The sequence below is a fragment of the Ciconia boyciana genome, chromosome 1 (assembly GCF_034638445.1).
Source record: "Ciconia boyciana chromosome 1, ASM3463844v1, whole genome shotgun sequence".
In the NCBI taxonomy this organism is placed as follows: Eukaryota; Metazoa; Chordata; class Aves; order Ciconiiformes; family Ciconiidae; genus Ciconia; species Ciconia boyciana.
In genome coordinates, this window is record NC_132934.1 from 89,127,414 (window position 1) to 89,139,552 (window position 12,139).

The window sequence follows — 12,139 nt, forward strand, 5'->3', positions numbered from 1 at the left end:
ATGGAAATGACTCACAAGGAAAAAGCAGTTATGTGAAAAACAAAACAAAAACAAAATCCAAGCGGAAAAAAACAAAAATCACTCCCAATCAGGAAAACAATGATGGGGTATAGCATTCACATTTATTAAGAGAAAACTTCAGTATGCTGAAGAGCCTTAGGAGAACTCTTCCTTCCTGGTTTGCTTTTTGTCTTCAGAAAATTGCAATTTGTGTTCTAACCTTTTAAAAGTATTTCACAGTGTTGGCTAAACAAAATGCCTAGGGCTATTCTCAAATCTACATTGCTACTATGTGTATGTCTTCTATCAAAATAAGATTTTATAATTCATTCTTTCCTGTAGCTTAGTCCTCTTACTTCTACCTAAGATGTCTATCTTCTTGCCAAGAAAAGACCTTAAAGGTTGGAAGTTGCTTTGCCTCATGTTCCTCTCTCGTACTGGTTCTTTAAAACTTAGATATCTGATGGATCAGTCTTTTTGATTCTCAGATCTGATGTTCAATCCTACTGCTTCTCTGGCAATATGAACAAGTAATTTTCTTCAACAGATCATAGTTGGGGGAGTGGCCAACACTCCAGATGATGTGCGGACCTACGCTTCTTGCACTCTTCTTGCATCCAGCTTGAAAGAAAGCAAATGGGGAAATGAGAAAGTACAAGACAAAGCGCAGACTGGACCTATCGAGGCTTGTGTGGCATGGCTGCTGGAAAATGAATTCATTCAGGTTCTGGACTCCAGCAATGATGCGAAAGGTAACATCGGTGTTCTTCCCAGTGATTGCAGTTAGCAGTTTTGAATCAGTAAATCTTTTGCAGCTGGGTAGATGTTCAGTGTAACTTTATAACGAGAACTTCTGTGCATTTTTGTTTTTATTTTAAAGAATCATGTGTATCAAGAATTTTTTTAGCTTTCTGGAGGGTGTCTTTATACCTGCTTTAACATATTTTGCATGCACGTGTTCTTCTTGGAAGGCCTCTCTCTGCACATCGCCTCTAAGACTGATGCATCCTAGTCTACAAATTCCCAAAATATCTTTAAACAAGGCATACTTTTACTACAGGATTTGTGCACATGAACTGTAGACTATGATTTTTGTCTTTCTGAAGAAGAACCAGTACATTCTAAGAGAGTGCAAGTCTCTTCCAGAACTGCTTGGTGTACATGGTTGCACTTTTTCCTGATTTTGGCTATTTTCTTAAAATGGCTAAGGATGAGACTCTTACAGTAATAGTAAGAATTCCCATTACAGACTAATTTGTATCTCTTTTTAAGAAAAGATGATAGGAGATATTTGATGTTCCTAAGAAAGAAATACTCGAAATGATAGCTCCTAGGCAGGATGGCAGATCGGATTCCTGTGTTTTTTGTTCAAATAGCTATCACAGCTGTTAGTCCGAGTAGTTAAAGGGATCCAAGCTAGTGATCTCACCTCTGAAAAAGCCTAGTTTAGACTTAGGCAAGTCTAAACCTATCATTGTTTCCATTTTCCTGTTTTCAGAATGGGAAATATGCTATTTCTTGAAAAAGCAGTTGGGAAAAGTTAGTAGAATTGATATCTATAAAATACATTACAAGCTGAAAATGAGATATAAACTTGCACTTAAATGTTTCTCTGTGTGTTTTTTGTTTGTTTGTTTTAAACAGCAAAGGTTTATCATCCAACACATCTTGGCTCAGCTACTCTTTCCTCTTCTCTTTCACCAACTGAAGCCATGGAAATCTTTGCTGACCTGCAGCGAGCTATGAAAAGCTTTGTTCTGGAGAATGATCTGCATATTGTCTATTTGGTAGGTTCCTCATTCTGTGTTTTGTATTTTGTACTGCCAAAGCTAAGGAAAGGAGAGAAAGCACAGTGCAGAGTTCTTGAGGGCTCCATGAACATACAGGGTTTTTTGTGCTTTGCTTAGCTCATGCTTCATGAAGAAAAGTTTCTAAATTGAATGTTCTTCAGAACTAGTCTGTTGCCATAGCGTCTATTGTGTAGGTAGGTGCTGCATGTCCATCTAAGACCATTTTTGTCACTTCTGACTTCAGAAGATTTCAGAACTTTGTAAGTTTTGGGTGTAGGATAATGGTAATTTTTCTGAGACACTTGGAGTTGATGAAACAAACTGGCTTTGTTGTGTGTTTGGAATCAGCAGGCTGCATCTCAGATTACTTTTGGAGACTCAGAAAATTTTTGGGGTTTTAGCATCTGTTTTGCCTACAAAAAGCCTTAGAGAACTACTCTGCTTTCTTTCTATGAGTGGGCCTTTCTTAGGTTCAGTAACAGTGAAATTCATCTCTGATTTAGTTTACTTGCCTGCTGATGCTGCCAGGGCTAAAAGAAGGAGCTTGATAAATATTTTGAGGGGAAGGTGTCCCAAAGTTTGTCAAGATTTATGTGCACGTACACTTAGAAAGCTAAGCAATGCTATTTAAGACCTTTGGAGAGGAAGCCATGAACCTGTGAAGATTAGTGAGGAAACAAGATGGAGTTGCAGTGAACATCTTAGGATTCACAGCTGCCAGAAGCCCATCACGCAATCATCATCCAAAATATGACAGTCTTCTTTAGCCTCCTTAAGTATAAACTGTATTCTCTTTACCAGACTGATAAATCAAAGGCCAAATTTGGGCATTATGCCTGAAAAAAAAGTTCACTCCAAGGAGAATACGCTTGTTACAGGAGTTGTTGAGCTAGGGGACTTTGGGAGGCAAGAGATTGAGGGTGCCTGTCTCTGCTTGCTGTGTTCATTAACCTAGTTATTGATAATTGATTACCAATATTGATAATATTGATTATTGATATTGATACTGATAGATTTTATTTTATTTTTTTTAAATCTACTAGTGTCCCATATGTACTCATATCTCTGTTTTAGAGGACCACATTATATTTTGTTCTATTTCTACTAGGCAAAGTGAACTATATTGTGTCATGCACAAGTGAATTTTTTTCCCTGTTTGCATCTCCAAAATAGGAAAAAAAAAAAAAAAAAAAGGATGAATTTTGTTCATGTTTTGGGATAGAGACAGCGATTGCAATATATTTTTTACCCTGTACTTTTTAATTGCAGCAGCTTGTCTAATGTTATTTTAAATCAAATACACTGTTGAACAAAATGTTCTTGACATCCTCTTCCATTAAGCTAACCTAAAACACTTTCTTGCAAGAAAGTCTGTTCATTTTCAAGGTCAAAGGTTTGTTTAGTTTTGGTGGCTTTTTTTTTTTTTTAAAGAATTGTTCTCCATATGTTCCTTATGGGCTACAGGGAAATTATCTGCTATAATGCTTTTTAATAATCTTAGGCTTGAATCTTTTATTTGTACAAATATAAGACTGAATTCCAAGACCTTGTATTTTAGGAAAGTTGATTAAAACAAATAAATATTTGTAGGCTAGGAAAAGAGTTTTCTTTAAAGGAAAAAAAAACCAACAAAACCCCAACAAACAACAAAAGACAATCCCCCACCTTAATAACTCTTGTTCTTCTCAGCAGATGAAAGGGGGCATGGGTGATTTAAAACTACGTAGGCATCTGGTATTCTGCGTTATGTTAAATGCTCCCCAACAACTGTTAGTTCTTTTGAAATAATTAATCTTGCAGTATATCGATACAGATATGAAGACATTTTGTCTCCTTATACTGAAACTGACTCTGTGCTGACTGAGCGATAACAGAATTGGTTTTCTGTCTAAAAGTGTGTGAATGCTCTGGATGGCTTTTTTGTTAGTGTTAATAAAAGCTGAGATTTCTTGTACTCCAGGTAAATGAAAGCTTCAGTGAGTTCTGGCAAAGCCTATGTTCCGTCCTGCTTTATAAGATGCTGTGGCAGTGGTTAGTGTGGTTGCTAGTGGTTTTAAGAGGCTGATAGATATCTGTCAGTTTTGTTAAAAAAAGAATAAAGTTTTGTTTTGTTAAAGGAGAATAAAGATGCAGCTTAAAAATCTTCTAGTGGCTTGGATTTAGGGAGCAATCTGACAAAGATTCCAAATTGTTTCATCATTAGAGTACCTGTATGAGTCAGATCTCATCAGTACAAATATTTAAAAAACTAGGTTAGAAGAGCTTCTGCTTTCTTTAGGGTACATGGTTATGACTCAGTGCCTCAGAGTAGTGCGTAGGATGCTCTAACCACATTACCTAGGTTGTATTTTTGTTTGCCCAGAGAAAATAGTTTGAAATAGTCTGAAATAGTTTTTGCATTGTCTTATTTTCTTTAGGTCACCCCAGTGTATGAGGAGTGGACCACAATTGATTGGTACCAGTTTTTCTGCCTATGGGAGAAGCTGCCTGCCTCAATGAAACGTGTGGCCGAGCTGGTGGGGATTGAAGAAGGCTTTCTGGCTCGTTCTGTAAAGGGCAAAATCATAGCTAAAACAGAGAAACAGCATAGACAAATGGCCATCCACAAAAGGTAGTCACAAATGGGTATGAATGTGCAAAGACTAGAGACTATAACATGTGGAGGGAACAGGCTCTGTGTCTGTTGTCAGGAACTGGCTCTCTTGCTGAGTGAGCTGATAGCTCAGAGAACCTGGACCTGGTCTGCTCTGGACTGAGAACACTGCTGGCACAAGATATTTGTGCTGATGTTTTTGGAAGCCATCTTCCCTGTTTCTTTTGTGTGCTGTGCTATAGTACCATTCTGTCCTATGCTATCACAGTGCATTTTGCCATTTACACTAATGTGCCCTCGATGATAATTTTATTTCCATGTGTATTTTTTCTACAGGTTTTTCACCAGTCTTGCCCTTGTGGATTTAATCAGTGAGGTTCCCTTAAAGGATATGACGGAGAAATATGGCTGTAGTCGTGGACAGCTTCAATCCTTGCAGCAGTCTGCTGCCACCTATGCAGGTGAGTTGTCTGGGCAAAAAACCCTCAGGATTCTTAGGCTACTCTGTTTTCTTTCCTTCCAGATACAGGGATAAGATAGCCAGTGTTGTACTAACAGCAATCAGTCTTGTAAAACCAATTACAGCTTTATAGCTTAATCTGTGGTTGCCCTTGCTTTGAGATGGAACCACAGAGTGTGCTGTGTGAAGGGGGCCAGCTGAGTGGAATCAAGCAGTGCTGTAGCATGCTGAGGTCTGTGGAAATCATCTGTGTACTGTGCAGGAATATAGTTCATTCAATACTAAGTATGGAAATTAAGTACAAGTCCATTCTGAAGCTTTGCTCTATCAGGAAAGAGTACCTTTCAGCATGGGTGAAGTTTGGGGTCTCTAAGACTTAGCATGGCTTTCTCCTGGTTGTAGAGTTAATTGGCCAGAAAGTATAAGTTTATAGTTTTCAAAACAGAGTGAGTAGTTTCTGGGTCATTTATCACCAGATAACAAGAGGTCAGATAGCTATTACCTTTAACTTAACTTCCTGAAGAGGGCTGTGTAGGAGTACAAGTAACAGCCCACCATGTGACTGAGATTTTTTTTTTTTCTATTGCCTAACTCCTCCATTACTCCACAAGTGGGTCTTCAATTTTTAAGACTGTTTTAGCTCAACTTGTGAAACCCTATGCGTGGGTTGCAGCATGAGTCAAAGCCCCAAAATGAAAAGGTCACGCCAACTGATGCAGAGTAGTTTAAATTAATTCTGGTAGTATTAATAACCTTTTGTTGTAGCAGTTTCATAATTCTTTATTCCCAGTGTTAATAATTTTCAGCAATCAGGTAGATTAGTGCAGAAACAAAAGTAATTTGGGAAGTAAAATGAACTGTTGACATGACATAGAGTTAAGAGATATGACAAAAGTTGTATTCTATAATCAGTATAAAAATAGTGAGGCATGCCATGTCTTTCATTATTTTCATATTTTGTAGATGCAATGTGTGAGTAATAAACTTTCTTTTCCCTGCTCTTTTCCTTCTCTCATGTGCTGGGGACTGCAGTTGTAACCTTTATCACAGGCTTTGCTACCTCCTATGGTATACTCAGTAACTGAAGTTCTGCAGGCCAAGTTCTGATCTTATGGACATCAGTGCCGACTTTCCTCAAAGATCTGTGGCTTCTCTTAGTGCCTCTCATCACTATTTTTTCTGTCTTCTTTTCTTCAGTGTGTTTGGTTCATAGAATCCTGTTACAGGATATGCATGTGCTTCACACTTTCAAGATTAGTGTCTTCAGAAAAGCAGTTGTCATTCAGAATTTCTACCTTGCTGATAAACTAGTTAATTGTTGATTAAGTTGAGTTCTGCGAGACCAACTCCTAATCATAGTTAAAATAAACACGAGTGAGTTTCTGTAAGTAATGGGAAGGTGAGAAATGTAAAGTGAATGCCTATTCAGATGAGGGGGGAAAAATGGATCCAGCTTAGTAGAACTGGAGCTGGAATTAAGACATTGATGTAACTTCTGTGTTCCAGGAATGGTAACGGTTTTCTGTAATCGACTGGGCTGGCACAACATGGAGCTGTTGCTCTCTCAGTTCCAGAGCCGTCTCACTTTTGGGGTTCATAGGGAACTTTGTGACCTGGTACGAGTGTCTCTGCTGAATGCACAGCGTGCTAGGATGCTTTACAATGCTGGCTTTGTCACAGTGGCTGATCTTGCTAAAGCCAGTCCTGATGATGTGGCAACTGCTCTGAAGAATTCAGTACCATTCAAAAGGTGAGAAATCAGTAAGTCTAGAAGTCAGGTAAAGGAGTTTGTTTGTAAGGTGAAGGATTACAGGATGAAACCTGTAATTAAATATGGCAACCTTTTGGGACTTGGTGCCAAATGTTAGTTAGAAATAACTTGTAGGTCTCTGTCACTGATCACAGTCATTCCATGATTATTTTGAAATTAATAGAAGCATCTTTTATTTGCAGCATAAGTTTGAGACACCTAAATTTTCTTCTTGTTCCTCTTTTCAATGCACTGTTTAGTCCTGGGTGAATTGCTAGGCTTTCTGGAGACCTTTTGCTGCCTCTAAAGGGCAGCTCCACCATAGGATCAAATGAGTTGATGATTTATTACTGTATAGCATTTGAGATTCTCTTGTGATTTTCATGTTAGTGCAATGACAAGCTTCCTTGATCAAGTACCTGTTGGACTGTGCCATGACACCTGTCTGGTTCATGCTCCTGAAGTTTCCTTTCTTTGGAAAACAGTGCATGGAGGAGGATTGATTCAGACCTGGATCTTGCCCTAGTAGGGAGCTGGGACTCATCTGGGGTACATGTTTGGACACAGAAACCTGAGAATGCTTCTGGGGTATGCAACTAGTAATGTCTTTCATCAACACGCATTCACATATAGAAAACTGAAATGGTTATTTCCTATTAAGTGCATTGTATTTTGGATATAGTGCTTCTGTGAAGCTAGGAAGCTGTGAAGCTAACTGAAATGGGAGCAGAGTAGAATAGCGCCAGCTCCTTGTGTCATTTGTTATTTTCTGCATGAATGTTTACATCTGTCTGTTACCTTTCCCATAGTGTTCGTAGGGCTGTGGATGAAGATGAAGAATCAGCAGAGGAGCGTCGGACTGTGCGCAGCATCTGGATGGCTGGAATGAAAGGCTTAACTGAAAGAGAAGCAGCTTCCCTCATTGTGCAGGAAGCCAGGGGACTTCTCCAGCAGGATTTGGCACTGATGGGAGTGCAGTGGAACCCAGAGTCTTCTCTTGAATCTGATGCATCCTCTATGACCAGCAGTGAGTCAGAACTCGAAGACAGACTATGTAGATCAAATGGAGAGCAGTCTTCTGAGTCTTCTAGGGTGTTAAACAAAAAAGGGTGTAGAGTTCAACATTGTAATGGCCTTGGTTCTCAGACTGGAAACTTATCAAATATTAAAAAGGGATATAAAAGGCGACTAAGCGGTAGTACGGAAGACTTCAGATTTGAGTGTGAAGTCCCAGACAGGAGACAGGCTCGAGCAGAAGAAGGTAATGATGATATTGTGTACGGTGCTAGAAAACGACCAAATATGTGCAGAGATAATGAAAATGTGGAAGGAATTTCTCTGGTCAAAACCAAGATGGATTCCAGGAGAGCAATTCCAGAATTCCCTACTGAACACGGAAAAACACCAACATTGAGAACAAAGTCTTCAGCCTCTAGATTGATAAAAAGTACGGACGTGCATTTAAACCGGACTAGGAACAAAAATACTGCTTCAAAACTGCAGAGGTCACTTTTTGAAGATTCAAATATGCTTAACATAGATGTACAAAAGCCACCGGCTTTCCACCCCACCATCTCTAAAGATTTTTTTTTTTCAGACCAAAATAATAAGGAATTTATGGAAACAGGGTCTGTAACTCATAAAGTCTCAAATTCTGCACAGATGGGGGAAATTAATCTTGGGAGGAAAGATAAAATGGAAGGATTATTTACAGAGCCTACCACCACTAACGAAGGCATGCCTAAGGGGAGAGCATGTTTTCAGGCACCTGTTACATTGCAGGGTACTCCACGCATCAATGCAGAGACACATAATATTGTAGAAAGTCTAGTAATACCTGCTAGTGCTAGGACACAAAGAAATGAAAATACTGATGATAAGCAGAATAAAATTAATACAATGCAAACAGATGCTAGCTGTGCTGAGGTGATGATTGGTAAGCAGCAGATGGCTTTAGACACAGATCACTGTAATGTAACTGCTAGCTGCTCTGGAAGTGGACATGTCCATAGAGGCAGCAGGATACAGAAGCCTGTGCATTTTTGTCCTGGTGAGGATAAATCCTGCCATATTCAGATTCAGAATGGTGGCAAAAATGGGAGCGAAAAGCCCAATGGAATATTGTTGCAAGCTGGAGCACTGCCGAAAGCCAACAGTCATCCTAAGGATTTTCTGAAAGACTCTCTAGTAAAATCCAGAGGTGTTTGCAATGCAGATGATGTTCAGAATGGTCCATCCTCTGATTTGTTTTCTAACTCTGGAGACTTTGAAGACAGCTTCCAGTTGGATACTCAGACTGAGATGATAATAAAACAGGAGGGAGCATCTGGAATCACAGGACAGCAGGGAATACAAGGTTCAGAGCTGGCAGCAATACCACGGCAGGAAATCTCCAAGAAACTAAGCACTTCACGGACTGAGAATGCTACTGATGAAAGGCTGGCTGCAACAGTTGGGAAACTGGGCTTATCGAGTCTTACCACAACAAATAACATTACAAAAAACACAGGTCAGCACTGCAGTAATAAAGTTTTGGAGTCTGGAGGCCTTAATTTACAGTCCGTACCGAAGGAAATAGAATCTGCACCTTGCCTTAAAGAAAGTGATTTCTCAGTGACTGACTCCCAGCTACACAGTTTTCTACAAGATTACCGGACCCAAAATTCAGTGAAAGGGGAGAGTGTGTCTAATGACCTTAATAAAGCAACCTCCCTTTTTGGTAGGGAGCACATTGTACAAGTAGAATGCCACCCTGTCCCTGAAACAAGCCTGAATATGAGTGATAGCTTGCTGTTTGATGATAGCTTCAGTAATGTCAGTGACCTTTCAGCTGTTCACATCACAGAAGCTGACAGAAAGGACCCTGTGGAGAAGCAAGAGGCTTTGCTTCCTCCAGATGGTCTTTTGCAGAACCTAAGACCTGTTGAGAAGAAATTTGATGTCATTGGCAATCAGAAAGAGCATGAGGATCCTGCGCAGCGTAATGATGTGTCTCTAGCATTCTCTGATCTAGTAGACGAAGTTTTAGATCATGCAAATTCCCCGTCTTTTCTGGAAGATCTTCCTTCTACATTTCATGGTCAGCCAGGATTAAGAAATCCAGTGATTTGTAACAACGACTTGAGACCAAAGGAATTAGTAGGAGATCAAGGTGAAAAGCTCCAGAGAAGCCAGCAAGCTTTAGACAAGAAAACCCATCCAGTGGTGTGGACTGAACACTCGTTTGAACTAAGCCCAGGATTGCAGGATGTATTAGACAAATGGCCTAGTCCCTCAGGCATTGAACCACTTTCAGTAAGCTCCTGTTTGAAAGGAAAGTTAGTTGCTCCTATTGTTAATCAAGAGCCAGATCTGGTTTTTGAATCTGACTGTTGTCAGCCAGAGCCTTTTCCCACTCACCAGGATTTAAAAGGCTCTTTCAAGGTTAAAGAAAACAAAACGGAAAACTTGGATCTTCAGAAAACAGACTGCATAACAGTTCCACTCAAGGAAAGCAACAGAACGTCCCGTCCTCCACCAGATAGTAATAACGGGTTTATTCCTCCAACACCCCCCAAAGAGCTTTTTCCAGAGAGTTCTGTTTTTCTCTCTGTGAAATCTGCAAGGAAGAGACAAATCGCCTTCATGAATGAAGGGCAGCTGATTCAGCCACAGCAGAATAGCGAGGGAAATGCAGAGCAGCAGGTAAAAACACTCCAGGTCAATCTTGGGAGTATAGACCCAATTGAGACTGATGAGATAAAAGATGATTCCACTGTAGACCAAGGCTTTTCACTGCAGCTATCTCAGGATGTTTTTCCACTCGTTCCCTTAAGTCCTGAAAGTTTCACTATTATTGATGTAGCAAGCAACAAAGCACTTTTCCAGACTTTTATTGCAGAATGGAAGGAGAAAAGCAGATTCTCCATCTCAGTGGCGTGCGAAAGAACAAAATGTCTTTTTTCTCCCAAATCAACGATTGGTAGCAAATTCAAAAAAGGTCAGTTCCATGTTCCAGTGCGTTATTTTGTGAACAGCAGGGTGGCATCTTCAGCTTAAAGCAGGAATGGAGAAGGAAAGGGTTTGCAAAAAAGGAGGAAAATTACTGATACTAATTGAATATTGTCAGTCTCAGTAAAGCAAAGGAGCCGAGTCGTAGTAAAGGATGGAGAATTGGTGTCAAGCATTTCATTGGTAGGTCTTTGGGGATAGTAATGAAGCGTTAGCAGCTTGTTTGTATGTGAGAGGATCTAAATATTCTTAACATTTCATTGTGTATCGAATTTGAAATGGATCTGTGTTGTGCAGTCCCTTTATCATGTGTATCTTTCCATGTCATAAACAACTTTTAGTATATTTTAAAATGAATAATATATTTAACAGTAAACTGTACAGATTGTTCCAGGGTCTCCACTGAGCAGTATTACTTGTGGGATTGCCTCTGAACCAGGGTTAAATATTTTCGAGTTTGCAAAAAGTAAACTTGGTTCAAGATATGCATGTGTGAAATTCAGATCAGTCTCTGGATTGTTGCAATACAGCTTCTTTTTTTTCCACAGAAGTATTCATATGCTGCAGTTTGCTGCTGCTGCTGTATAGACACACTCTTCCTTTAAAATATCAAGATTAAGCAGAGTTAGATTCTTTGCTGTCATACTGCCATAACAACAACAACAACAAGTTTCTTAGCTATCAAAATATGTTTTTGACAGACAAATGTGAAATGTTTTTCAGAGTGAAAGGAGGGAATACATTTCTGTCTCAACTCTTGAAGAGATTGCTAGGAAAGGCCAGAGTTTTGCAGGGATGCTATATGGGTGGTTGTTTCTGTTAAGAGAAAGTTTTACTGTTCTAAACATTTTTGGCTTTTTTTTTTTTTTCCAAAAGAAACAGATTTTTCTCCCTATAGATAAAAATGGACATATATATTAACTTTTAAGAAATTTAGGCTCAACTGTATGTATTTACATTTTCAGGATCCAAACTCTTCTGTATTTATGGATGCCATTGTATGATTGTAACTTAAAAATTATTCCTTTAGTAAGTTCTCCTCAGCGGATGCAAGTTAAAGATGATGGATTTCCTGTCCAAGGCTGCGAAGAAATCTTGGTAGTTGGACTGGCAGTATGTTGGGGTGGAAAAGATGCCTACTATATTTCTTTGCAGCAGATACAAGACCAGACTGGTAAGTGAGCGGACAGGCTGTGCTGTGTTACATGACACTGCATATCAAGAAAGTACGTGCAGCAAATAGGTTTTTGGAAGTGTTTTGTGTGTCCCAAACCCAGCTCAGTTGTGTGATGGAGTGATTTAGCCATATTATTCAGCAGCCTTAAGTGTTGAACACCCTTGAACATGTTGCTGTGGATACATCTATGCTGCTATATAATAAGGCCAGGTAGTTGGCTCAAGCACTGAACTGCTGAGCATGCGTATTGCTAAAATGTTGGCTTACTCCCATGTTCTGTTTAGCTTACTTGCTTTTCTCTTTCAACCTTTTCCAATTTTTGCTCTTCAGAATAAATCGACTCTTGAATGCTGAACATAACCCAATCTGAGCTATGTGG

At 39.4% G+C, this 12,139-nt stretch overlaps 1 protein-coding gene across 7 annotated transcripts in view; it reads left to right on the plus strand.

Annotated features, from left to right (window-relative positions):
* Nucleotides 1-12,139, plus strand: part of POLQ (DNA polymerase theta) — a 61,503-nt gene that overhangs the window by 20,964 nt on the left and 28,400 nt on the right. For 6 of the 7 annotated variants that reach the window (XR_012045397.1, XR_012045396.1, XR_012045399.1 and 3 more), the window contains exons 11-17: nt 548-752; nt 1,645-1,787; nt 4,208-4,401; nt 4,720-4,844; nt 6,350-6,593; nt 7,403-10,572; nt 11,614-11,757. Coding sequence is in view for 1 of the 7 variants with exons in the window: in XM_072881263.1 (XP_072737364.1) it covers nt 548-752; nt 1,645-1,787; nt 4,208-4,401; nt 4,720-4,844; nt 6,350-6,593; nt 7,403-10,572; nt 11,614-11,757 (4,225 nt within the window). In the remaining 6 variants the exon portion in view is untranslated. The remainder of the gene's footprint in view (nt 1-547; nt 753-1,644; nt 1,788-4,207; nt 4,402-4,719; nt 4,845-6,349; nt 6,594-7,402; nt 10,573-11,613; nt 11,758-12,139) is intronic. The other variant, XR_012045402.1, reaches the window with a different exon arrangement.